The 27306-nt window shown below is 37.3% G+C and overlaps 2 protein-coding genes across 2 annotated transcripts; both read left to right on the forward strand.

The window, feature by feature from the left end:
- Positions 1-1308: 1308 nt before the first annotated feature.
- Positions 1309-13483, forward strand: LOC137957153 (pachytene checkpoint protein 2 homolog). Its single transcript, XM_068805148.1, has 14 exons — positions 1309-1481; positions 1586-1649; positions 7698-7804; positions 7933-8000; positions 8791-8894; positions 9372-9476; positions 10258-10347; positions 10434-10509; positions 10756-10825; positions 11520-11590; positions 11735-11825; positions 12173-12300; positions 12474-12602; positions 12761-13483. Exons 1-14 carry the CDS (start codon positions 1385-1387, stop codon positions 12902-12904), a joined length of 1344 nt encoding a protein of 447 aa, XP_068661249.1. The 5' UTR covers positions 1309-1384; the 3' UTR covers positions 12905-13483.
- Positions 13484-15020: 1537 nt separating this feature from the next.
- Positions 15021-26006, forward strand: LOC137949767 (high-affinity nitrate transporter 2.1-like). The gene is made up of 5 exons (XM_068795952.1): positions 15021-15104; positions 22462-22533; positions 24232-25038; positions 25139-25254; positions 25340-26006. The coding sequence occupies exons 1-5, from the start codon at positions 15021-15023 to the stop codon at positions 26004-26006; spliced, it is 1746 nt and encodes a 581-aa protein (XP_068652053.1).
- The last annotated feature ends 1300 nt before the right edge of the window (positions 26007-27306 follow it).

Genomic DNA, 27306 nt, shown 5'->3' on the forward strand with positions numbered 1-27306 from the left:
TAGTTCTAATCACGGGTAAGCCCCTAACTCTTGTAAGTAGCCCTGGTGTTGAAAACCGAGTAGTTGGGTCCCCTGTCGATGACACTAGGCATCCTCGCAATGGATTTCAGGTAACTGTGATAGTCCTGGGAACCGTGCCGAGTCTCTCCAAACCGGGGATCCTCTGGAAGGGAAGCAGTTCTTTCCTCTAGTTGAGGCTTGGTGTTGGCCTGCACATTTTCAGGAAAATCGCTCGAGGCTTTGGCGGGGAGCTGGGGGGAAGGACGGGTGCCTTCGGTGGGAGTGCTGGGGTGTTTGTCGAAATTCCTGTAAGAAGCTGAGAAATAGCCTTTTCTCATCGCGACTGGGTTTTTGTGCTGCAGGGGGTTGTGATTGAAGTGAATGTGGCTTTGCTCGATTGCTGGTGCGTTCGGTTATGTCGATCATGGATTTATATAGAGTGAATTTGGTTCATTTGGATAAGCAGAAAAGGAGAAAGAGAATCTTATACTCACAGATAATGGAGCTATGGATGCCATTAGCTTTATTCCGTTGTTGAAGATTCTAGGTGGATTGAGACCAAGGATTCCTTCTCGGGATGACTGAGAATAATTTGATTCTTGTCAAAGTATTCTGTGAATTTGACATGCCGTGGGCTTAGTAGATCTTTGGGACTCCTATGATGGGGTGGTTTTGTTTGATATACTTGACCAGAGAAAATACATTTAGATGAAGGTGTATTTGGGAATGATTATACTTTGACTCTATGATGAGCAATCAGTGTTATCCTATCAAATTCAGTTCCCCTATTTTTCATTCTCATCAAAATATACATTTAAAGTTAGTTAGAATTGAAGATGATTTTTTTTTATAGATATATAGTGAATATAATAAAATAAATGTTATGAATGAAAAAAACTTTTAAAAATAAAAATATTATTATTCTCATAAAAATATGCGAAAGTTAATATTTGAGATGGTCATATTTAGAAAGTGGTCATAGTGAACATATTGCATCTATATCTGGTAAGGTCCCCTGTGAAAACTAACAAAGGTCACCACCCTTAAACTAGTTTGGAGGGTCCCCTCCTCCCCTTATATGTGGCACCTTGTGGAGAGACATGGGGTAGGGTTCCCCCACATTGTAAAGTGTTGGGATATAATTCTTACTTAAAAATTGATTTTGGCATCCGCTTGGGTATTCTATGTAATTCCGTATTTTTTCGAGGGCACCCCACTAACCTTCTAATTTTCAATCCCGCGGTATCAAATGTCTCCCGCCAATTTTCAAACCGAAGGACAGGTTCCATTTCCCCCATCTTGTTAGGGCAGCCCACGCTCCTCTCCTCTTCCCTTCTCTGACCTCTTCTCCTTAAATCGCTTAAAAGAGAAAGTGGGTGATCCAATGGAGATTTCTTATTTCAATCGTTCTTCTGATAAGACGACGAACGGCGTCTCGCGGAATCCTATGCTCCCAGCTGACGATAAGTTTATTGTTTCTGGTGAGCTCGCTTTTCTTTTATTTTCCTATTTAATTTTAGGGTTGCCGTGATTTCTTTTGTCTTTCCCCCATTGTTTCTTTTCACACGAGATTATTGTTTTTCAGTTGAGGTTTGCTTGAAGCCCTCCAGTACCGCCCGGATTGAAGATGTCCGAACAGCCGTTGAAAGGTTCTAGCGTAAACTCCAACCTCTCTTCCCTTTTTAGCCACTTGTTTTTCTTGAATGTCTAATGGATAAAGAAACCGCGAATTTGGAATTTGAGGGCAGAAGACTATCATAAATGACTGATTTGTGTTTGTTTCGTTATGTGAGTGTCGATAAAGAAACTGCATTCGATGACGTAAGTTTCATTTTCTAGATTTCTTTACTGAACAAAGATGCAAGTATTTAGGATGATAGGTGTAATTAGTTCCAGGCTGCTTTCAATCTGCTACGTTCTCTCTCCAAGGTAGTGCACTTATGGAAAGTAACCCGTTGCGCCATATGAGTTTTCTCTAGTTTGTCTCCTGAATGCAAATTATCAACCATCAGAGAACGTGGTAATACTCATTGAAAATGCATCAATAAGTAAATATGAAGAACATCTTCAGAAGTAACGGGTTTTTTTTGGATTTCTACCTTTGAGCTTAACTGGTTTCTGCTGCTGGTTCGTGGAAAAAGTAAGGGGAGAGAGGGAGAGATGAGAGAGAAATAGAGGGAAAGAAAGAGTGGGAGAAAAATGCTCAATAGAGCTGCCTAGGGTTACTGGCAGCTCCCCAGGCCTATTTATTAAGTGAAGAAAATAAATAATTACAAGTATACCCCTCACTTCAGTGAAACCCTAATATTTTTTCTATCTTCCATTCTACATGTCCTATTTACATGAAATTTAGATTCAAGGCATAATTCATCATAAGGAGTAAGATTACATCAAGATATAAAAGTAAGGGTCAGGTGAAATGACCAAATTGCACTCGTAGCTGTTTTTCAACACTCCCATTTAAGCTGGAGTGTATATGTCAAAGAGGCCTAGTTTTTTACAAAAGTTTTAGAAGTTGCGCTTCCCCAGTGCTTTAGTAAAGACATCACCAAGTTGATCATCGGACTGAACATATGGGGTTGTCACCTCCTTCTTCATTACTGCATCCCTAATGAAATGACAGTCTACTTTTATGTGTTTCGTTCTTTCATGAAACATTGGATTGCTAGTAATGAAGATTACTATCTGGTTATCACAATTCATTACCATAGGATCTCTATGATAGAAGCTTAACTCTTGAGCAACTGACTTCAACCACATTAGCTCACTTACAATGTGAATCATCACTCTATATTCTGCTTCCTCGCTAGATTGTGTGACAATATTTTGTTTCTTAATCTTTCAACTGATTAAGTTTCATCCTAGAAATACACAGTACCCAATAGTTGATTTTCTATCAAGCTTCGAGCCTACATAGTCAGCATAAAAAATCCTCTATTCTCAAGTAATCATTGAGCCTAAAGAGTAGGCCTTTCCCTAGAGCTCCTTTCAAATATCTTAAGATTCTCTATGCACCTCAAAATGAATCTTACTTAGGTGCTCCATGAACTGACTTACTACACTAACCACAAATGAGATATCTGGTAAGGTGATTGTAGCATATATGAACTTGCCCACTAATCATTGATACACTATTTTATCTTTCATTTTTGGATTATGATCATCATGAAGATCATGTCCTACCTCCATGGGTGTATCAATTGGTTTAGCTCTCGAAAGACCATACTCATGAAGCATGTCGGTTACTTCCTCTGAGTCAAAGCAACTCTTTCCTTCTTGCAACATTGATACCTAAAAAGTATTTTAATTGGCCCAGATCTTTAGTTTGAAAGTGAGTTGCCAGATGTAGTTTAATTTTTTAATGCATGATCTATCACTCCCTAATAAAATAGTATCATCTACATATACCAGTAAAATGATAGGCCCAAATGATCTCTTCATAACAAATAATGAATGATCACAGTGGCTTCTGAGAAATCCCATGGACATTAACCACTTGGCTAAAATTTTCAAACCATGCTTGTTGACTTTGTTTTAAGCCATAAAGAACTTTTTTGAGTCTACAAACCTTGTTTGTCTCCCCCTGAGAAACATACTCTGGAGGTTGCTCCATGTACACCTCCTCAAGATCACCATACAACAAAACATTTTTAATATTAAGTCGAAAGAGAGACCAACTTTGATTTACTACAACAAATATGAGTATTATAACAGAGGATAGTCGGGCAACTAGAAAGAAAGTCTAAAATGCATTCACTCTAAAAGTTTGAGTGTATCCTTTTGCAACAAGACAAGCCTTATATCTTTCTATTGACCCATTTGCATTGTATTTTATGTAATACACCCATCGACAACCCACTACTACAACTCCTGGAGGTAAGTTAAATAATTCCCAAATACCTCCATCCACCAATGCTTCCATCTCAACATCCATGGTTTTCTTCCAATGAGGAGACAAAAGAGCATCCTGCATTGAAGAAGAAATAGCACAAGTGGAGATGGACACATCAAACTTATGATAATTGTCATATAAGGAATCAAAGGACACAAAATGAGATAGAGATGACAAGTAACTTTTCTAACACCCTTCCGAAGAGCAATGTGAAGGTGTAGGTCACTTACCTCAGGATTAGGGAGAAGAGTCATGGTTCGGTGTGAGAGGGAGGTTTGCAGTTTGAGATAGTGGTTGTCGGTGCTGATATACCTATAGTGGTTTCTCAATAGGAGCATCACGTGTGGTTGAACAAAATCATCAACTGGAACAAGAAAGACAAAACTAGGAACTGAGGGAGCAGAAGGAACTGTCTTAGACCTAAAAGACTCAAAGAATGGGATGTCCTAAAAAAATGTAACATCTGCAAATACAAACGTTTTTCTCATAGATGGGTAGAAACATTTGTATCCTTTATGTGTTCGAGAGTATTCCAAAAATATGCATTTGATAGCACGAGGAGTCAATTTGTCCTTGGATGGTTCAAAGGTATGAGCAAAACAGTGTGGTATGGGAAAAAGAGATGCAAAAGGTGATAAAACCTGAATAGGAATTTACCATCAAGAATTGAGGATGACATTCTGTTAATAAAAAAACATGCAATAAGTACAATATCACCCCAATATGACTTAGGGACATTCATATGAATCATCATAGTTTGAGCCACTTCAAGTAAGTGACGATTTTTGTGTTCAACTACTCTATTATGTTGTGGAGTGAACATGGAAGATATCTAATGAATAATCCCTTAAGAGTGATAAAAAGTATTAAATTACTGATTCACAAGCTCAAGACCATTGTCTGTACACAAAGTATTGATTATGCTACAAACCGGTTCTTTATTTCATTATAAAAAAGTTGAAATATATCAGAAACTTCATATTTCTCTTGAAGGAGATAAATCCAAATACATCTCTACTAAAATCATCAATGAAATAAAATACCTATGACCGAATTGATTGGTCACAAGACAAGGATCTCAAACATCTGAGTGAACAGGCTCAAATAGTTTAGTTGTTTGATGAGATGAAATTGGAAATGAACTCCGGTGATGTTTGCCCACTTGACATGACTCACACTGAACAGTAATACTAGAAGGAAATTCTGGAACTATTTGAATCGGCTTGGTAGGTAATAGATGACCTAATCTGAGATGCTACTGTAATGGTGAATCAGTTGTGTGTAGTGCATGTAAGGTATTATTTGATTTGTGGCTGTCCAAATAGTACAATCTTCCTCTCTCACAAGCGAAACCAATCGTTTTCCTCGTCATGAGATCCTAAAAAACACAATGAGTAGGATAAAAAGTTAAAGAACAGTTTATAGACTTAGCAATTTGATTGATAGACAATAAATTTAAGGTGATTTTAGGAACGAACAAGGCAGATTAAGGTGATAGAAAGGAAATTGAAGTAACATTTCCCACTCCTTGTACTGGTGAAACTGATCCATCTGCAAGATTAACATGTTTAATAAGAAGTGACTCTTGTAGATCAAAGAACAAGGAAGACATACTAAAATATGTTTAGTTGCTCTGGAATCAAGTCCCCAAGATGGGGAATGAATCATAGTAAATGAAGACATACCTGTGGGAGGTGGAGTATGCACTAAGGATGTAGCGGGAGATGTAATATATAGTTGTGCCTTGTTTTGAGCAATTTGTTGTTGTTGCGGAATTAATTGCTGTAACTCATCTTTGGCACTTGGTGGAACAAGTGTTGTAATGTCAGGTATAGGTGCAATACTATCATGTGAAGTAGAATTTGCCCATACAGGCTTTCCAAACTTTATCCAACATTTGTATAAGTAATAATTTGCACGCCCAAAAGGAACAAACTTTCTTTCAGATTTACCATCCCCTCAACCTCGTCCTCGGTTTGAGCTATCTCTACCTCCCTCTACCTGTCCTTGTGCATCCCTTGGAAGACTCAGTGGAGGCAGATGCACTAGCTGACATATCGAGAGCAATGGCTTCAGACACTTTTGTATCTTTTCCTTCTTTAGGCACAATCACCTTTTCAACTCTCATTACTCTATTAAAGATAGTAGAGAGGTTTGGGACCTCATCAGAGGCAAGGACTTGTGCCTTTATGTTACCAAATTCAGCACCCAAACCGTCATGGAACTTTGCCACAAGAAGCTGATTTTGTTGTTTCCTGAGTTCCTCTTCATCCATAGTAAATCGATGATAAACATTAATTTTCTACCAAATTCCTAGAAACAAACTATAGTAATTTGTCACCATCCTGTTGCCCCTTTTCAAGCCAAATAAATCAATATATAATTCATACATCCTGGAAAGATTGCTTTAATTGAGCATATAAAGGTTCGAGAGATAACTACATAGCCTTGGTAGTTTCGAAATTCATAACTTGATTTTGAAGGGAAAAAGTCTATGCTGTTGACAGTCTAGGTTATAACTTGGTTGTCCTTTGCTTCCCAATCATCATTAGGAGGGATAAGAGGGTCATCCCTAATAAACTTCAGCTTCTTCCTGCCTTTTAGATACATTCTAACAAACTTTACCTAGGTAAGATAATTATCACCATTCAATTTTTCGGATGTGATGGTAATGGTATCCTTCCATAAGAAGTAGACACCTCTGTAGGTGTAGTATACACATCACCAGAATCAGCCATAATATGTGTTTATGAATACCAATCAGATCAAATAAATCTTTTAAACACTATTTTATAATCAGCTCAAGTAGGCCCCATCACGTAGAATTAGGGTTAGGGTAGTTATTGTGATGTGCATACAAAAACACCAGAACTACAAAATATACTTCAAAAACTTTATCAAATAACTCAAAATACTCATTAACTAGGGTGATGTCCGCATAGACTGAGGATGATGTCAGCACGGGCAAAGTGAGAGTTGGTGCACATTCCAAGATTAGCATAAAAAAACCTTTCTGGGCAGTTTAAAACATATAGATCTGTTTTAGGAACAACAAAACCAATAACCTTAGGGTTATGGCAGAGAGAAAAAGAGGAAAAATTGGGTTTTGCCCAATCAGTAGCCGAAAAAACCTGTAAAGATCCTCTTGTTCTGTAGACGCTGGCTTTAGAGAATGAAAAGGATGGATGAAAACCTTCCCATATGTGATTTACTGCTTTAATATAGTGAAAAAAGTAAGGAGAGAGAGGGAGAGGTGGAAAGAGAGAGTGGGAGAGAAAAGCTCAATAGAGTTGCCTAGGGTTGTGTGCATGTCCCCAGGTCTATTTATTAAGTGAAAAATAAAAAATTACAAGTATGCCCCTAACTTAAGTGAAACCCTAATCTTCTTATGTCTCCCACTCTACGAGTCTTATTTACATGAAATTTGGACTATAGGCATATTCAACATAAGGAAAAAGATTATATCAAGATATAAAAGTAAGGGTCAGGTGAATTGACCAAATTGCCCCTGTAGCTGTTTTTCAACAGTTCGGTTGTACAGCCTTTTCATTTTATGCGAGGTTATTCTTTTTGAATTTATCTCTTTTTTTTTCTTTTTATGGAAAAACGTTTTGCTAGACAAGAGAAGTTTTCTCCATTATGTTGAGAGAAAAATTATTGTTCTAACAAAAGAAAAAGTGCATGCCATGCGTTGCAGTTTATGTCCTATTTTTATTTTTATGTTATTTTTTGGATAGGACATTCTGATGGTCAGGTGCAAATGCTTGATTATTTTGTTGATCTCTTTGATACCATCCATAATCAGGATGCTTGAAATCAGAAGTTTAAGCTATGTAGATGGCCCAGTTTCAATACCTGCTGATGATTTGTTTCTCTGTGAGAATGTGCATAGAATTCAAATCTGTGATACAGGTAACTTTTTTATGTCTTGTTCTTTACAAATTTCATATACTTAACTAGCTTACTTAATTTGCCGCTAGTTTCATTTTCAGAATCCACTGAACTTTCAAGTCATGTGATGCTTGATTTGTTGTTTGCAGATGAATGGGTGGAAAACCATAAAATACTCTTGTTCTGGCAAGTCAAACCTGTTGTGCATGTATTTCAGGTGATTCATATGGGCTACTGTGAAATACAAAGTTTTCAACTGCTTTTTCTTAAATGGTTCAGTTTATTTGAGAGTCTAAATATTAAGTATAAATTTTTGATACTTGTAAATTGAATTAAGTTTGTTCCTCATTGGTGGAAGGTACTGAGAAGTTATTCAGTTTAAGATATTTTGCTTAGTCCGGAGTTAGAAATTTGGGTGGGGTAACATGTACCAAAAAGGAAATTGTTAAGAGTTTAAGTTATTGCTTAAGCTAGTACTTTTCAGTTGGGCTTCCCTAGAGAAAATTCTTGGTTTTGTTGTCTTTATATATGTGCAGCATGAGAAAAAGTAACTTCTTTCTCTCTTTTAAGAGATAATGCTGCTGCTAACTTTGGCTTTTGTGCTCCGATAGTCCAGGAAGTTACCTTGTATGTCCATTATAATTTTTGCCTCCCGCTATTTGAATCACAATAACTAGGTAAAAGAATCGAACCAATTGGACCATGGATCAAAAGTATTGAGCTCCTGGATGATTCTAGCGATCAGATGTACTCAGGTTTTCAAGAATGAGGATCAGTTAGCTATCCTTTTTCTTAGGGCCTATAGACATTATGCACTTCTATTATCACTATCAACAGGTTGTTTTTCAGTGCATGTCCTAGTTTCGAGAATTCCACATTTGATGACTTTGGGAAACTGCTACGAATTATGCATCACTGTTTTTTTTTATTTAATGTTATCTTGTTTGTTTTACTTCGAGATCAAATGTTGTATGTGTTTCTGATTGTGGATGGTCCTGATTTGACAGCTTAGTGAAGAAGGGCCTGGCGAGGAAATAAGTGGAGATGAACAACTCTCTAGTTTCAATGAATGGATTCTTCCGGCAAAGGAATTTGATGGCATGTGGGAAAGGTGTTGCAAGATCTTTTAATTTGGTTACACATTGATTCTATAATGTGTATTTACTATATGATTGCAAAAGACATACTAGGGAACATTTACCAGTGACACGAACAGAAAATGAACTAAGAGCTGCTTGAGTTGGTTTACATTCACCTTATAGTGCAACAGCAATTTTTTTTGTCACTGTTGATCGATGGACTGACAAGAAGTAGAGGAAGGTTGACAAAGAGTGGGAAGTTCTGAGTAAGCTGAGAAAAACAAACCTATATCTAGATCTGGCATATGGAATGGTGGACACTGGTACATGTGGCTGATCTAAAGGGACATTGATTCATGTAGCTGATCTAAACATAGTCAGGGTAAAAGTTTTGATGACAATAATGTTAGTAAAGGAATAAAAAGGGTTTAGGAGCAAAACGGAAAAAAACTGTGGTCCTTATTTATAGGTAGTATGAATATTTTATTGGATATGTTTTTTGTTGGCAGTTTAATATACGAAACAGGTCTCAAGCAACGGTTACTGCGGTATGCTGCAAGTGCTTTATTGTTTACAGAGAAAGGGGTCAATCCTTGTCTTGTGTCATGGAACCGGTAAGGCAGCAGACTCTTAAGGTGAATCACATTTTCCTTTTTAATTGACTCTATAATTCCAGGTATATTCCCAATAAGAACAAATTTTTTTTTTTTCAAAAGTTTAATAGTTTCCATAGCAGCTACCTTGCTGAATGGGAGAAGGACATGGCTCGAGTTGGCATCTCATTTGGGTGACTATTGCCCCAGTTTGGGTAATCTGAATGGTCTATCCTGGTCGTGGTTCCTGAAATTTGTGTTTTTATACAGAAAGACCGTAAAGACATTCATATGCAATGCACCTTGGATTAGCTGGCACATAATAGTTACATGTCTTTGTTCTTTTTACCCTACCAACAATAATATCATTGCCTTGACAATCTAATTCAAGAAATTGTGCATGTGTCATATGGCCTTTGGCGCCAGTGATAGTAACCTGTTTAGTGCAATATGTGCTTTGGTGTTAAAATTGCATTTGGATGCTGTCTTTTGAAGAAAATAAATGAGTTTTAATGCTTCCCTACCCATTTTTGCAAGCATACAATGTTAAATTTGTCCTCTTTTTTGAAGTCAGGAACTAAAAAATCATACCATTCAATCTCAACCAATCTTTCCATAATTTGGAATTGTTGCTTTTAGTGTGCAGCCTATGTTTCTTGGATCCATACCCCTATTACTTATAAAGTGCCAACTCAACTAAATTAAAGATATATAAGATCCCTTTTGATGAAATAGTAGGCTTTTTACTCCCCAATTAATATAATCAATTCTGTCCTTTATTGACCATTTATGTCTTTTCTAGGATCATTCTTTTACATGGACCACCTGGAACGGGAAAGACATCTTTATGCAAAGCACTGGCTCAAAAACTTTCAATCCGCTTCAGCTCTAGGTTGATCTACACAAGAGTGCTTGAATCAGTCATTTGACATCTTTATCAGTTTAATTATTTTCTTAATTTCTGTTGCCCTGAACCAGATATTCACAATGTCAATTGGTGGAAGTGAATGCACATTCTTTATTCAGTAAATGGTTCTCCGAGAGTGGCAAATTGGTATGTGGTACTGTGGAGCAATACGGTTGATTCTGCATTCCATAATTGAAATTTGAAGTGTGATGTTATATTCTTTAAGTGGATCATATGTTTCTGTTTTCTTTATTACATCATATTTGGTTGTCTGACTTTTGCCAATATATTCTATATCATAATGAATGGATGTTTTGCAATCCAAGTTTGATTTCCATGACAGTCACTTGTTGTCTGTGCTTATGTCAATGTTGTCAAACTGTTTGAATGCAGGTAGCAAAGCTTTTCCAAAAGATTCAGGAGATGGTGGAGGAAGAAAGCAGCTTGGTATTTGTTTTGATTGGTGAGATTTGTGGCTTCAAAACTTGGTGCATCATGCACACTTTTCCCTCTTGCCTGTAATTTCCTTTGTCCCAATGACTGCTTGATATTGCTTTCACTAGCTGTATATTAGTTCAACCCTTGAAGTTTTTCCGTTTTACATGGATTAGATTGTCCCTACCACCATCCACGTTATTTTTTATTCTTCACATCAAATAAATAATTGGAAGAGCCCGTCTCATAATATAATGTGATGTCGTAATTTTGTACAAAAAAAAAAAACTGGTCTTTCACACTGAAACCTTGTGAGATATGTGTAATTAAAGTGTTCATATTATCTACGCTCTGAATTAGTCTGCTTGCATATGCTTGAAATGAGAATCTTAATTTTCCACCCATGGAAAGCCTAAAATCGAGTCCTAGTGCATTTGTTGATTTAATTGAAAATGGTCAAAACTCAGGTATCTGACCTTTGAGTTTATGATTGATCTAAAATTTGGGAATGCTGTTGTGCTATTTAGGACCTTTAGTAAGGCTTGAATAATTAAGTAGCTTGTCTGGTAGTTGAAGAAAATCAAATAATTTGTTTACATGCCTCCTTGGCTTTCTTCTGTCAACATATCTTATCCACCGTTGAAATCATAAATTGGAATCTTATTGTTGTTTACATTTTTTGGTTTTTAAAAATTTTCATTTTCCCCTGACTGATGCGGTAGACGAAGTTGAAAGCCTTGCTGCTGCCAGACAGGCTGCCTTATCTGGTTCAGAACCTTCAGACTCCATACGGGTAATCTTATTTTGCTTGATTCATTTACTTAACAAAGTGTGTCTAATTCAATATTAGTATGATATGATGGAGATCTTGGTTAATTTATTGGATACCCACGGTCATGGATTGACCAAATTCTCATAGCTGACCTTTATTGTCCAGGTTGTGAATGCTTTACTCACTCAAATGGACAAATTAAAATCCTGGCCGAATGTTGTTATTCTAACAACATCAAACATCACGACAGCAATAGGTAAAACACTTTATTTGCACCAGTGCTCCCCCTGTCATTCTTAAAGAGGGGGAGAGGATGCAATAGTCGTCTATGAAAATCCAATACTCTTGTGGTTGGGATAAGAAAAGATTCCACGGCTGCTAAGAGCCAGAAAAAGTCTTGTCACTAATCCGATAAGAAAAGCAAAAGAAAATCCTCTTACGCATAACAGATTTGGAATGAGGATTTCGTTTGAGCTTTGCTTCCAGTTTTGCATTTTTGGATGCACTGGTTTCCTATCATTTTAAAGTAGTCGATAGCAAGATGTGACGTCTCAGACATAAAATTGTGTGAAGTCTACAAACTCATTATTCTTTAAATTGCAGATGTTGCATTTGTTGATCGAGCAGATATTAAAGCATACGTTGGTCCTCCTACTCTTCAGGCGCGATATGAAATTCTTAGGTCTTGCTTAATGGAACTTCTGCGTGCAGGGGTCTTGACGTGTCTCCAGGTTCGGCATTTTCTGTCCTTTTTTTTATTTCTTCCTACATTTTAGAAAAAGGGTGCACTCTGTCTTGGTTCATGACTGTGAGCAAATGCATCTCAATGAGTAGCCTGATATCTGTTGGTTTGAACCATGAAAGTCCTTTTTCACATTTAGCCTGTATTTTATGTTTTTTCTAGGGTGAAGATCCTCCCGTTTTTCCTAATTATGCAAGTTTAAGAGTGAACTTGACTTCATCTCAAGTAGATGATCTCCAATCATCACTTTCTCTGTCCAAACTATTGCTTGAAGCAGCAGAAGCTTGTGAGGTAAGAGCTAAAATTCTTGAGGATGCTGGTACCCGAATGCACTTACCTTTTCATGCTTGAAGATGCTATGTCAACAATGCACTTAAGCTTTTAGGCAAGGATATTCTATGCAAAACTCATCTTTTTGAAACCATGCATTTGTTTGGGTTTTTGTTCAGGGATTGAGTGGAAGGACATTGCGGAAGCTCCCTTTCTTAGCTCATGCAGCCCTTGCCATCCCTTACAGGTGTGATTCCACTACGTTCTTACACACATTGATTGACACTGCAAGAAGAGAATGCTCCGAGTTAGTAACGCGTTGACTCTAGGCTTATTTGGCTGCTTTAGTCTTGAAATTCATTCATTCAATGAAAGTCTTTCATGTAAATAGCTTCTGTTGTGCTTGTACTGGCGTGGAAGTATATGTAAGAACCTGTAAGTCGTACATATTACTGCAATCAGTAGAAAGGTACTAACCAACCACTGAAATGTTTGAGAAAATTGTATGAGACACTGTATCAGGCAACTATTTGGTGAGGCCCCTTGTCTCAGTGCGCAACTTCCTACGTTCCTCTGCTTCACTATAATTTCAGGCACGGAATCGTCACTCAGAATGTGGACCAGCTCGGGTTGTCTGAGTTAGATCACTTGTCTCTAGTTCAGAAGGACTCAAGGCATGTCGAAGGATGTGCAGTTGCAGTTGCAGAAAATAATGAGCTGAGTTCAATCCCTTGACCTGCTCCTTCCTAAATTTGAGTTAGCTCGGCAAGAAATCATGCTTCCAGGTAGCTGGGCAGTTGGCTAGAAGAGACAGGTAACTCTACAAATGAGAAAAATCAAAGTTCTGTATATCGTCAGCTACTTCATAAACTATTGACTGAACAGAAATTGAAAGCTTAAGGTCTTGGAAGGTTTAGAAGAGATCCTCCTTAAGCTTCTCTTGAATTTCATACTTGCCTTCGGAGGATGAATTAAAACTTCATATAACAAAAGAATGCAAATAAGAAGGAAAAGAATAAGGCTAGCCTTAAACTATAATGTTTTAGAAAAGGCACATTGAAAGAGTTGAAAGTAAAAAGCTATTGAGAACCTCAGAATTTAAAGGATAGTAACTTGTACAGAAAAGAGATTTAAATTTTACTAAAGAGAAAGTGCTTGCATATTTTTCTTCTATTTCTAAATAATATATAATAAGAAAAACAAAAAAAGGTATCCTTGTTAATAGGTTGCAATTTTTCCTCTTATGTTATGCTAATATTGGGCCTCAAAATCCTTTATTATTGGATCGAATGAGTTGTTGATGTAGTGCTCAAATGAACTTGTTTTGTTTTAGTTACTCTATAATGAATTGTGTTTGATTGTCCCTTAGGACTTTGATGAGTGGCAATTGGATCTTCTTTCTTCGTGTTTGATAAAGTATCCTTGTCCCTTAGAAAGAGAAGCTAAGGGGCAGGGATGCAACATAAACCAAACGAGTTGCACGCAAAATCCCATACAACAGCTTATAGACCAACCATGTCATATGGAGCTGGGTGTGGTACTTAGCTATGGAAGATGAGGCAGGCTCAACTGAGAAAGTTTCAGTGCAGCAAAACTTAAAGTGACAATTTGAAACGACTACGAGAGAGGGCAGCTACATCAGAATCAGTAGACGAAAAAAAATAAAAGAGATATATGAGATAGATTTGAGTACAGGAATAACTATTAGGTAAATTGCAATAGCCCACCATTTGGAAGGCTTAATGCGATTTTCATTGATGTATCACGTAACAGACAGTGATATACAGTACTCAATGGTGAAGATGATCATGGTAGAAGCACGAGCATACATAATATACCTCTGTAGCAGAAAATAGATTGCTTGAAGAACGATGGGCTGCAAGATAGTAATGATTATGGCAGACATAGAGCCATACCTTCTCGTGAAAGGGAGGAGTATTCCCTTCCTCTTCCTGACCAACTGCCTTATTGCCGCTTAAACCACCTCTATCGTCTGCCATCATCACCTTCCTGTGAGTCTCTGACACGGTTGCCGCTACAACCTCTTTAATGTTCTAGACCACGACGTCCACCTTCTCTTTACTCTCGAGACCTGTATTGGAATCTTTCAAGACCTTCACCCTTACGAGTCTGCCTTTGTTGGTTAAGTTTTGCCTTCTCGGCCTCTACTATTGCCGCTGCAGTCTTTTTGGTTACCGTCGTTCGAGTTCTTATATAATTGGCAACATGGGCTTGCCAACTATATAAGAACTCAAGCGACGGTAGCCAAAGAGGCTGCCGTGCCAGTACTAGAGGCCGAGAAGGCAAAACTTAACCAACAAAGGCGGACTCAGAGGTTCCAATGCAGGTCTCGAGAGTAAAGAGAAGCTGGACGTTGTGGTCCAAAACGTTAAAGAGGTTGTAGCGGCGGCCGTGCCAGAGACTCGCGGGAAAGTGATGATGGCAGGCGATAGTGGTGGTTTAAGTGCCAATAAGGCAGTTCGTCAAGAAGAGGAAGGGAATACTCCTCCCTTTCACGAGAAGGTATGGCTCTATGTCTGCCATAATCATTACTATCTTGCAGCTCATCGTTCTTCTGGCAATCTGTTTTCTGCTATAGATGTATATTATGTATGCTCGTGCTTCTACCATGATCATCTGCGGTATCAGTTTCAAAGCCTTTGCTCAACAATATCACTGTTTGTTATGTGATTCATCATCCTGCGCTCATTTCTTTTATTTGTGAGTACTAGGTTTTTTTCAAGTTCATCCTCAACGTGTCCCTGCATGCCATTTTTTTGCTTTTTCATGTTTTTTCTTTTGGCTTGAACATCAATGAAAATCGCAGTAAGCCTTCCAAATGGTGGGCTATTGCGATTTACCTAATAGTTTTTCCTGTACTCAAATCTATCTCATATATCTCTCTTTTATTTTTTTTGTCTACTGATTCTGATGTAGCTGCCCTCTCTCGTAGTCGTTTCAAAATTTGTCACTTTTAGTTTTGCTGCACTGAAACTTTCTCGGTTGAGCCTGCCTCATCTTCCATAGTTTTTCGTTAATTAGGATATTAACATATTTTAATACTACACTTTAAATCACTTATAAGTGTAATAATCATGTTTATTTTGGTTAATTATCTATTTAAGTATATTATAAAAGGTTACTCATTCTCTTGTTTATATCATAACTTTTATTTGGGAGCACTAACACTAAATCTGTTTTCCAGTGCACTTGAATTCGTTTACACTAACATCAAGGATGAGTTGAAGTTCATTGTGGACTAACCCCCCCTAAGTATTGCTGAATTCCTTGAGATTACAAACCTATGTGGTTAGCATTGAAGCAGGTGTCATCAACAATCTTCTATGAGGAGAAGGATCTTCTGTTAAGATGTCTCCCATATCAAATCTTGATGGGAGATAGAGTAAACTTGATGAGAGAAGCTGCAACTAATAAGGATATTATCACTTTTGTCTCATTATGGACACCACAAAAGGTGCATGGACTGCTGGAAATGTTAACATCCTCCTCCTAGCTGCATTTCATATAAAGAAAAGAATCTTTAGTGGCTCTTCAAGTTTTCAGGCATATGAACCTGAAGGAGAGGGAACCTAAATCTGCTTATCTTTGTCTTTTAAGTTGAAAGTAACGATTCTTAAGCAAAGACAAGAGACAACTAACTACTGTCCATCTCTCTTTCATTGAGATTTCTCCTAAATTGCCAGCAACATGACCTTCAGTTTGTCTTGGCCCAATGGCTCAATAGTTACACGAGGAGTTTCTAGTGTGAGGTTTTGAGTTTTAAGTTTCACTAGGGAATGAGGAGGGTGTGTGCTTGTGTAATCAACATACAGAAAAAAACAAACATGAACTTCAGTTTGGCGAGCATCAGAAACTAGCAAATTAGATAGGTCTTTCTCCAACCAAATGATCTGTCCGTAAGTGGGCAAAAGAGCCATCGCCCACCTGGAACTGAGAGTGATTGTTGAAGCTGGGAGGGAATTTAATGATCTTTCACCAAACTGGGGAATCTCCTTGCATGGATACTATCAAAGCGAGCAGGATTTGGATTGTTAACTTTGGCCACCATGATAAGCCTCAAAACAGCATCACTATAGGTACCAGATTTCATAATCTATTTCATGAAGAAGGCAACATTCATTGTCTGACTCCCCACTTCACTCTGAGCCCATCCGCTTTCTCTGTAAGACAAACATCGGCCAAATTCACCCGATGACCTTTAAATTCTTCTGTTACTATTATGTTGTCGTTAATAATGCAATGTCAAATATATGCCCAATTCATCATATCGTTATTTAAATCCTTATGTTACTGTTATGTTTTCTTTAATAACTCAATTAGTATTATTATGGTATTGGTATTTTCTTTGACAATGGGGATTTTTATTTATTGCTTCAAATGTTTGTGTGTCCAAATAATCACTAAATTGACCACATGGTTGTTCATCTGAACTCTTCCATTTACTTTTGAGATCTAGACAAAAATTGTTATTGTTTTTTGCATATTACATAATTATATACATACAAAGGATTACATGGATATATTTGAAATGGAAGAGAATGATTTGGGTGATGAGCTTGGTGGAGGAGGTCTTATTAGATATAACTAATGATGAGGATAACGATGATAGTGATGGTCTTGTGGATTAAGTAACCAATTAACCAATATTAGGAGGGAGCATGCATTACAATCCACAAGAGCCGCACAATACCGAGATGCCTTAGAGACTCGCATGTGGAATGATTATTGATTGTTATATCTTACTGTTTTTGAACATGTATGTTGTCTTCTACATGTACTAACTTATGTTTTTAATATTAAATGCACAAATTCGTTGTTTTCTAAACATTTGCTTTTATGTTGCGAATTGTGGACTTTTACGAGTTATTCGGTTCATTATCAAGCAATTTTCTCTAATTATTATATTATATATATGTTATTAATAAAATAATTTATTTATTTATTTATTAGTTTTATTACTATATCAAATTAGTAATGTAAGTGTGGTAATTAAAATATTGTTAAAGTGAGCTTGTGATCAATTATTATTTTTAATTATTATATTTTTATAATTAATTAAAATAATGATTTAAATTTTTTTAGAAATATATTATTAATTTATATTACGTAAAAATCTATTCTATGTTATTAATAAAATAATATACTTATTTATTTGTTATATTCATTTTTATTACAGCATTAAATTAGTGTTTTAAGAGTGGTAATTAAAATATTGTTAAAGTAAACATATGACCAAGTATTTTTTTATTTTAATTTTATAATTAATTAAAATAATAATTTTTAATTTTTTGGAAATATGCTATGAACTTATACTATGTTAAAATCTTACGTTATTAATAAAAAATATTTTTATTTATTTTATTATTATTTTATTAGTTTTTACTTTGTATTTATCTATTTTTATAATTAATTAGTGCACAATTAATTGTCACACATATTTATGGTATTAATTTACAACAAACTGCAATCATTTTTAATAAAAAAATTTACTTAATTAATTAGTATATTAATATATTTTAATTATACATTAAATTACTTATTAGTGTAGTAACCTTGTTTATTTTGGTTAATTATCTGTTTAGGTATATGTTCTATTTAGATATATTATAAAAAAATACTCATTCTCTTGTTTACACTATATTTTTCATTTTGGGCACGAACATTGGAAATTATTTTCCAATGCACTTTACATCTACCATATTAGCACCAACAAGTATTTCAATTTCACCTTCACTTACACTAGTTCATTTACTTTCACTTTCACTTTTACTTGAACCCGAAGTGCACTAACCAATATTTTTTTTCCCCCTTATCATCCTTTACATGGTCTAATTCTATGGGAGTGTGCCTTAGTGTTGAACTAGGGGATTATAACTCCTTTGGATTTCTTATCACTTTTTTGTGTTCCAAACACAACCTTAAAGTCATTACTATTCTTTGTTGGGTTTTTTTTCTTTTTTTCTTTTTTTGAGATGCATGAACACACTACTAACCCTATTTAGATAGCCAAATCTACCGAAATCACAATTCAAAAAAAGAGGTGAAAATAGAAGAAGAAAATGTTAGGTAGTTGAAAGTGTTGCATTCTTTGATTTTTAATTTTTTCATTTGATCTAAAAAGACACAAATCAACAACTTTTAGTGTAAGAAAATTAGTTGAATGCACATTTATAAAAATTTAAGAATACAAAAGCAAATTTCAATTTCAGCTAAACACTCTCTTTAGTTCCCTTTTATGTCTCGTCGCCCAAATGAAAAAATAAAAATCAAAACTCCAATTGAAGCTTCGTTCAAACTTATTCATTAGAGAGTAAACAGTATACGTTTCCTATTAGGAATCTTCTTCCTCTTCAGATTTCGACTCTTCTCCTACATTAAAGATCGCTTCCCTTTGTGTCTCCGTTGCTTGGCTGCTTACGAGTTACGACCATTCTTTCATGGCTTCCGTCAATCAGCGCCTCAATATGGAAGGGTCCTTCAACAGCTCCCCTCTGGCGGCTCTACTGCATCGATTTCTCCTTCGTCACCACCCCATCAACTGCCAACGCTGCCATCGTCATCTCCATCCGCCGCTTGGAAACTGCCACCGAAAGCACTTTCATGGGATACAATTCCTTCCGTTTAAACCCCGTGTCTCTTTCTTCTGCGATTGTTTCGTACCAGCTCGTCATCTTCATGCTTTCCCTCTTCAACTTCGGCTCGGAAGCACACGACCACGTTCTTGACAATCTTCGCACTTTTGGGCACCATTCGGCGGCGTCCGAAGCGTCCTCGAGGCTCGACGTTGATATAGAAGTGCACGAGACGGTTGTAGAAGAAAGTACTGTCGACGCCGAGCACCAGTGATTGTTTCATGTTGTAAGCTTTTGTCTGGAATTTGAAGTCGAAGGGCGACTAAGGTGAGATGGGTGAGGAATAGTTTTGCTGTGTTCGAAAGGAGCTAAGGTGACTGTGGAGATGCCATGCTTGCATATCCCTGTTAAATTTTTAACCTGTCGTTACTTTCAGACAACTTTGTGACCTGATACTTTTAAGAATTTTAAGTTTTAAATAATATTTACAGTTCCTTGATCAATAATGAAATAGAATAAAAAATTTTCAATGAATCTTATCTTCAATACGTCTTAAACTATTAACAAGGGTTTTGTAGATCGACTAAGTACCATGACACGGCTAGCTTTAATTCACTGACATTCGGGAGAGGGAGGGTAAGGTTGGGAGATGAGACATGCATCCTCAGACTTGCCTCGAGTTTGAGTATGGTGTCATGGGTCCTGATACAACTCAGGTTTCAAACTGCCCAAGTTGGTTCCCCTTCATTCTGCCAAAAGCTAGTAAACTAGTTGGCATGGGTTTGAGGTTGAATTGGTTGAGCTAGTTGGGTTGGCGATATCTTTTTTCTTTTCTTAGGTTTTAATTAAAGATATTTTTTTACTATATTACCCAATTTTTTTAAGTAATAACACAAATAACCAATTTTTCAACTTAATATCACAAATACCAAACTTTGACCAGTCAATTACATATGTCTATAGTCAAAGGTGACACGAAAGCTTTGACCGCTTACTTGGTGCCACATCATCACACCACATAAGCACCTGACGAACCTAACGATATGTCACCCACCATCCATCATCCATGTAACATGCCACATTATCATAACACGCCATTGAACAACCTTGTCATTATCCATGTATGCCATATAAGCTATTTGATTATTTTTGAAAACTTTAAAAAGATTTACTAATTTTTTTAAATAGAAAATGTATTAAATCGATAAAAAATGTATTAGAAGAATATTTTTAATTAATTAATATAATTTTTATATTCTATTATTGTAAATGTAAGGTAATAAATACGTGTACCGATAAATTATATTTTTAAGCAATAAAATATTTTTTAATTAAAAAATATTTAAATCGATAATGAAATGTGTTAAATAGGTAAGAGTAATTTTTTAATTTAATTTAATTTAATTTTTAAAATATGAAGAAATAAAAGCGTAAAGATAATTTTTTTAATTAATAAATAATTTAATTGATATTAAATGGTGTTAAATAAGTAAAAGTTAATTTTTTAATTTTTATTAAAAATTAAATAATTTTTTATTTTAGATATAAGGTAATAAAAAGTGTATTTGATTTTTTAATTTTTTTAATTTATTCAAAATTTTTATCATATAATGACATGGCAGATGACATGTCAATAGTAATGACATGGCATCCTATGTGTTCATCTACTGCATCGCTCTGATGACGGGGCGACGCATAAGCAGTCAAAGCTTACTTGTCGCCTTTGACTGTCCACGTATACAGTGGACCGGTCAAAGTTCAGTAGTTTTGTAAATAATTTAAGATCTTTGTTATTTTCATAAATAAGTTATTTCAAACCGGTATTTTGGTAAAATTCCCTTGATTTTACACTCATGGGCGTGAACATTAGATCATATCACAACGACCCAAACAAAAGGTTGAAGATCTGTTGGTTTTGAACCATGGTACCCTCTTGAATCAGAGTTAACACAGCTCAATCACCGAACGACGTGAAAACCATAGCTTGCTCAGAGAAGTTTAATAATTCTCATATAATAATCCAACTTTCAGAACTCGATGGCTTCTTCCCTCCGCTCCAGGTTAGCTCATATCTCACTATCTCAATCACAAAAAAGAAAAAAGAAAACATAAAAAAACAAAGCAGTTCGTGTGGTTCCGTACATGTTATCGCCATTGAAAGTACTGGCCTACGGCACATCGAATCATTCCGTACTTGTTCCTTCTCTGTATCTTTCACAGTGTGAAGAAGACTCGAAGACTGGTATGTTTTATATTCATTATTCTCATTTTCTTTTATGAACAGCACATGAGAACATAGAATCTTCTTCTCCTCGAGGTTGAACTTTGAAGCCGAAGAGCCAAGTCAGAGTGAATTAAAAATCTGTTTACCTGTTACCATCTTCAAATTTAATTACAAAATTGTCATATATAAAACATTAATATAGCAGGAGTAATTAATAAAATCCATGTTAAGTTGACATGGACGGAGGAGGTTGAAGATTCCTGCTTTTGCGTTTCCGTTTGCGTTTGCATTAGATTTATTATGAACGTTCTACAATATAAAAAATTCAACTCCACCCAACTTTCCCTAAATTATGAACTAATCTTCCACGGCCTAAAGACATCCTTAAAAACCCTAAAAAAGTTTTCATGTCGTCTTAGCTGAGTTCTAGTCTTATGGACAGAGAAATGCTTCCATTGATAAACCGGAACGTAACTAAAAAGACTGAAGGAAAATCAACCCTTTGTGGCATCATAATCTCTGCAACCAAGGACTTAAAAAATTAATTAATGAATGATAAATCGTTGGGCCTCTTGGAGTTTAAAAGGGTCACCACTCACATCTCATCTGATTACCTTATCAAGCTTTCATGCAACTTCTCCATTCCTCTTGGTCAACTTAACTCAATCATAAAATATAACACTTCCTGTGTTTCCGTACGTCTTCCCTTCCATTCCGTAAATGTTCCTTCTCCAGCTTTCATGCACAGTGATGATTTGACTTCCTCAGTTTTATATTCTGATTTCTTTTATTACCACATGGGGAGAACGGATTCTTCTAGATGTTGAAGACAAAGACCCAACTAAGTTTCCAAGCTTCCTTATTGTATGAGGGTTCTAAAAGATCATTTCCAAGCTATATGAACCCTAAACTTAAACTTCAGCCTGAGTTAATTAATGGAAACAGGTAAGTAGTTGTGATCACCAGCTTAAGAAGACAATGATACCAAACATGTCTCATTAGTTTTTATTGGAGTTCCAGATTTGTTTTTAGTTATCTTTTTCTGTATATTTAATGGCAACAGGTATCATTAGCACACGTCTTGCAGTTGGGAGAAATAAGACTGTTGACTTCTTCCATTGCCATTGTTGATAAGGTAAAGGACATTTCATGTACTGCTAAGTACGTGCTGATTTGTAAGGCTGCATGAAGTCAAAGGAGAGGGACGCTCATAGGCCAAAATCAGGAAAGAAAATTAGGTTTTCTACTGTGAACCTTAAAGGTATTGATGCCCATCTTTAGGATTAAAAAGTTTGAAACTCTTTTTTTTAGTGGGTTCTCGTTGATTTACCCATTTTTTTGAATATTTTAATCTTTCATTTTCCAAAAATTGAGTTGAGGTAGTATCAAATTTTTAGGATTCCAAAAGTTATCTATAAATCCTACTAAGAAAGAAATATAGTATTATGATCAATGCTGTCAACACTGGACTGAATCGTTCAATTTAATCGGGTTGAATCAGAATCGGATCCTTTTTTGGTATTTATTTAGACAAAATCAGATTTAACTTAAAATGAAATGACACAACCGGTCCGTTTCGATGATCGATGTATGATACTTAAAAAAAAAAAATTGTTGGAGGGAAGATTTAAAATGGAGAAGAAACACTCAAACCAACTTACCAATCTATTGGATTGTGTTAAAAGTTAATGAAATAAAAGGTATATAATAAATATAATGGTAGTATCTCACTTTGGTCAAACCTAGCTACAGTTGAACCAGCTATCTTACAATGACAATTTGATTTTAATAACATTGATTGATTATGATACATACTTGTAAGGGGATTTGATTGGGTGAAAAATAAGTGTTGCTCACCTCTATGAATACACCATTCAGGAAGGGGCACATATCCAATTCCCTCCTAAAGCGTTACTCCATTGTAAAAGAATTTGTTTAGTCTTCTAAGTGGTTATTGTTGAAGATAATGCGACAACAGACGTTGATTGAAGAACATTGCCCTACTTAGGGCATTCCTTACAGAGGATTACGATCTTCCATTAAAGGAGCTAATCAAGCTCTATTATACCTTTTCTGTACAAATTACAATTAATGTAATCAATTGTAATATCTGTAATTGATACACAAACATCTAGAAATTAATGGAAGAACTCACCCGAGAGTGTGGTGAATTTTATAATCTTCTCATAGTATCAGAGTGGTACCTCTAGTAAAATATAACTTGAGATGCACAATTAAAAGTTAGATTAATTGAGGAGCATTATATACATAAATCACCCTCATACTTAAATAAAGCACTATAGGGGTTGAGTCCCCTAAGCAATGAAGCAAGTTGCATATTGTTTTGAACAATATACAAGAACTGGATCTGAAGCTCCGGAGAAGTACCACTTCCTTCTCCATGGACTGCGCCACCATTAATGGAGTTTCATCTTCATAAACTATCTTACTGACTCACCTATCACATCCATTCTATAAAAAATCTATTATTCTTTGCTCTGAAAATTTAGAAACGACTTTAAAAAATCAAGAACCCATACAAGACTTGCCATGTGACATAACTGTGTTGATAAACACAAGGTCATATACAGCATATGCCTCATCCTCTTCTTCTTTGAAAGGCTGCCGCAAATTGCAGCAAAAGGTCAATGGGTTCCCTTTATAAATACACATCACTACCTTTGTTTTCTTCAGCAACCATCAAATCTTGTCTTTCACTGTTTTCCTGACTCTTTTTCCTTTTCCTCCAGCAGTTTTTCACTTGTAATTTGATAGAGTTCATTCTCTGCATCTTCTCTCTGAACTTGCTGCTGCTTCCATTATTCTTGAGCAGAAGGAGATGACAGGACCATTAGGGAGCTCAGTGCATGGGATGACAGGGAAAGAGCAGAGTTTTGCCTTCTCTGTGGCGTCACCAGCAGTGCTCACTGATGTAGAAACCAAGTTTGTGCTGCCAGTGGATTCGGAGCACAAGGCCAAGGAGTTCAGAATCTATTCGTTTGCAAAACCACACATGATGACCTTCCATCTCTCATGGATGTCCTTCTTCACCTGTGTGTTCTCCACCTTCGCTGCTGCTCCACTCGTGCCCATCATCCGAGACAACCTTAACCTGAAGAGGGGGGACGTTGCAAATGCAGGCATTGCATCAGTCTCCGGAAGCATCTTCTCCAGGCTTGCCATGGGTGCAATCTGTGACCTGTTCGGCCCTCGCTACGGCTGTGCTTTCCTTCTCATGCTCTCCGCTCCTGCAGTCTTCTGCATGTCCACTATTGAAACTGCTGGGGGATACGTGGCGGTGCGGTTCATGATTGGGTTTTCACTCGCCACTTTCGTTTCCTGCAATTACTGGACGAGCACCATGTTCAGCAGTAAGATTGTTGGGCTTGTTAATGGGACAGCGGCAGGGTGGGGGGACATGGGTGGAGGGGCCACGCAGCTTATCATGCCTCTTCTGTACCAGGTCGTTCTGAAAGCTGGATCCACCCCGTTCATGGCTTGGCGGATTGTGTTCTTCATCCCTGGAATCCTGCATGTCATCATGGGTGTTCTGGTTTTAGCTTTGGGTCAAGATTTGCCTGATGGGAATCTCCATAGCCTTCAGAAGAAGGGTGATGTGGCCAAAGACAAGTTCTCCAATGTATGCTTCTTCTTCTGTTTCTTCTTTTTCTTCTTCTTCTCCTTCTTGCTTATTATTCATTTTTCTTAACTATGGAAGCTTCATCTCCTTCGAATATCAGGTTGTGTGGTATGCTGTAAAAAACTACAGAACATGGGTCTTTGTATTTGTCTATGGCTACTCCATGGGTGTCCAGCTTACAACAAACAATGTCATTTCAGAATACTTCTACGACAGGTTTGCTCATCTTTATTCTCTTCTGATTCGTTCACCATTAATCAGCCAAAACCATGTCTTACAGATTAAAAACTGGTGTCATCAGGTTCAATCTGAAGCTCCACACAGCCGGATTCATCGCCACCTCCTTCGGAATGGCCAACATCGCCGCTCGCCCTCTGGGTGGGTACTTATCCGACCTGGGTGGGCGTGTTGCAGGGATGAAAGCTCGGCTATGGATCCTCTGGTCCCTCCAGACCATGGGGGGTGCTTTCTGCATCTGGCTAGGCCGTGCAAGCAGCCTCCCAATCTCCGTCCTGGCCATGATGCTCTTCTCCATCTGTGCACAAGCCGCCTGCGGAGCTACCTACGGCATCATCCCCTTCCTCTCTCGGAGGTCACTGGGAATGATTTCAGGACTGACTGGTGCAGGTGGGAACCTGGGTTCTGGCCTCACCCAGTTCTTGTTTTTCTCTGGTGCAAGGCACTCCACAGCCACTGGCCTGTCTCTCATGGGGGTGATGACTGTTGCATGCACCTTGCCGCTGGCCCTCGTGCAGTTTCCTCAGTGGGGTGGCATGCTGTTGCCCCCTTCAAGGAATATCACCAAGGCTAGTGAAGAGTATTACTATGCTTCGGAGTGGACTGAGGAGGAGAAGCAGAAGGGTTTGCATCAGGACAGCCTCAAGTTTGCAGAGAACAGCAGATCAGAGAGAGGAGGACGAGTTGCCTCGGCAGCAACTCCACCTAATGCAACTCCTGTTCATGTCTAGTGAACGAATGTTGGTCCCAAATTGCAACAGGGAAGACAATAGTATTATACATGTTTAGTTGATAGTACCCCTGTTTTGGCTTCTAATGACGGATCTCGTATGTCTGTGGGCAAGTTAATGGCTATGGCGAAGGCTTGATATAGGCTTGTAATTTGATGTAACAAAGTATCTCGATTCAAAACAAAAAAAGAAAAAGAAAAATTCTCTCTTTCTTTTCGTAAGTGGATTAGGCTTCTGAGGATAACCACTTCAAATCATCCTCCTTCAATTAAACCTTAAGATGCTCAAGAAAATAATCAAGATTGAGAAGAATATACTATATAGCCTTGTAACTTCATTGGCCATGGCCTGAAGCTTCCCGAACTTCTTGATTGCAACTATCTATTGCTCTTTAGAAATTCAAATTTTCTCTTTAGGCCTCTTTGGAACCTACGGAAAAAAAAAGGGAATTTTACCAAAATACCTATTTAAATTAACTTATTTATAATAATAACGAAGACCAGAAAATATTTACAAAACTACCGAACTTTGACCGGTCCACTGTATATGTGGACAGTCAAAGTCGACACGTAAGCAGTCAAAGCTTACGTGTCGCCCCGTCATCAAAATAAAAATTCAGAGTCTGCCACATCATCATTATTGACACATAATCTGCCACGTAGTTTACCATGTCATTTTTATTATTTTCTTTTAGCCATGTCATCAATGGCCACGTAAGCACGCGCCACGTCAGCCCTCAAGTTTTTTTCATTCTAAACTCTTCGGCGCTGTCTCCTCGCCTCTCGTCTCAAAATTTTTCATTCTAAACTCTTCAGCGCTGTCTCCTCGCCTATCGTCTCGGCTGCTCTGCTGCCGCTCGCTCCCCTGCTGCCGCCTCCTCTCGTCGCTCCCCTGTTGCCGCTCGCTCTGCTGCTGCCGCCGCTCGACCTTGGCCGCTCCCCTGCTGCTGCTGCTGCCTCGGCCTCGCCCTCGACGACGCCCCCCTCTCAACCGCTCTCTCTTCGCCTCAACCTAGACTCTCATTCTTCTTCTCCGTTCCCCTCTGTTCATCCTCTCACCACCCCTCTCTCAAAACCGAAAATTATCATTTCTATCTCTTCGTCGCCCCCTCTCTCAAAACCGAAAACTATCATTTCATCTCTTCGTCGCCCCCTCTCTCAAAACCGAACCCAATAATTTCCTCTCTACGTCCCCTCTCTTAATACCCTATTATTTCACTCTCTCGCCACCCCTTCTCTCGAGACCGAAGACCCGAATTTCAATTTCAGAAGCCGAATCAGGGTGATTTTTTAGGGCGTTT

The sequence above is a fragment of the Aristolochia californica genome, unplaced genomic scaffold (genome assembly GCF_029961685.1).
Source record: "Aristolochia californica isolate CCGP_79_NKW_82.1479 unplaced genomic scaffold, dmAriCali1.0.hap1 SCAF_1, whole genome shotgun sequence".
Taxonomy (NCBI): Eukaryota; Viridiplantae; Streptophyta; class Magnoliopsida; order Piperales; family Aristolochiaceae; genus Aristolochia; species Aristolochia californica.

Excerpts from the sequence above, each read along its gene's own strand:
- LOC137957153 (XM_068805148.1), top strand. The coding sequence starts at position 1,385 with ATGGAGATTTCTTATTTCAATCGTTCTTCTGATAAGACGACGAACGGC. Across the intron at positions 1,482-1,585 it reads CGATAAGTTTATTGTTTCTG|TTGAGGTTTGCTTGAAGCCC; the intron begins GTGAGCTCGCTT and ends ATTGTTTTTCAG. Across the intron at positions 8,001-8,790 it reads CTGTTGTGCATGTATTTCAG|CTTAGTGAAGAAGGGCCTGG; the intron begins GTGATTCATATG and ends CTGATTTGACAG.
- LOC137949767 (XM_068795952.1), top strand. The coding sequence starts at position 15,021 with ATGGCAGGCGATAGTGGTGGTTTAAGTGCCAATAAGGCAGTTCGTCAA. Across the intron at positions 25,039-25,138 it reads CCAAAGACAAGTTCTCCAAT|GTTGTGTGGTATGCTGTAAA; the intron begins GTATGCTTCTTC and ends TTCGAATATCAG. Across the intron at positions 25,255-25,339 it reads TCAGAATACTTCTACGACAG|GTTCAATCTGAAGCTCCACA; the intron begins GTTTGCTCATCT and ends TGGTGTCATCAG.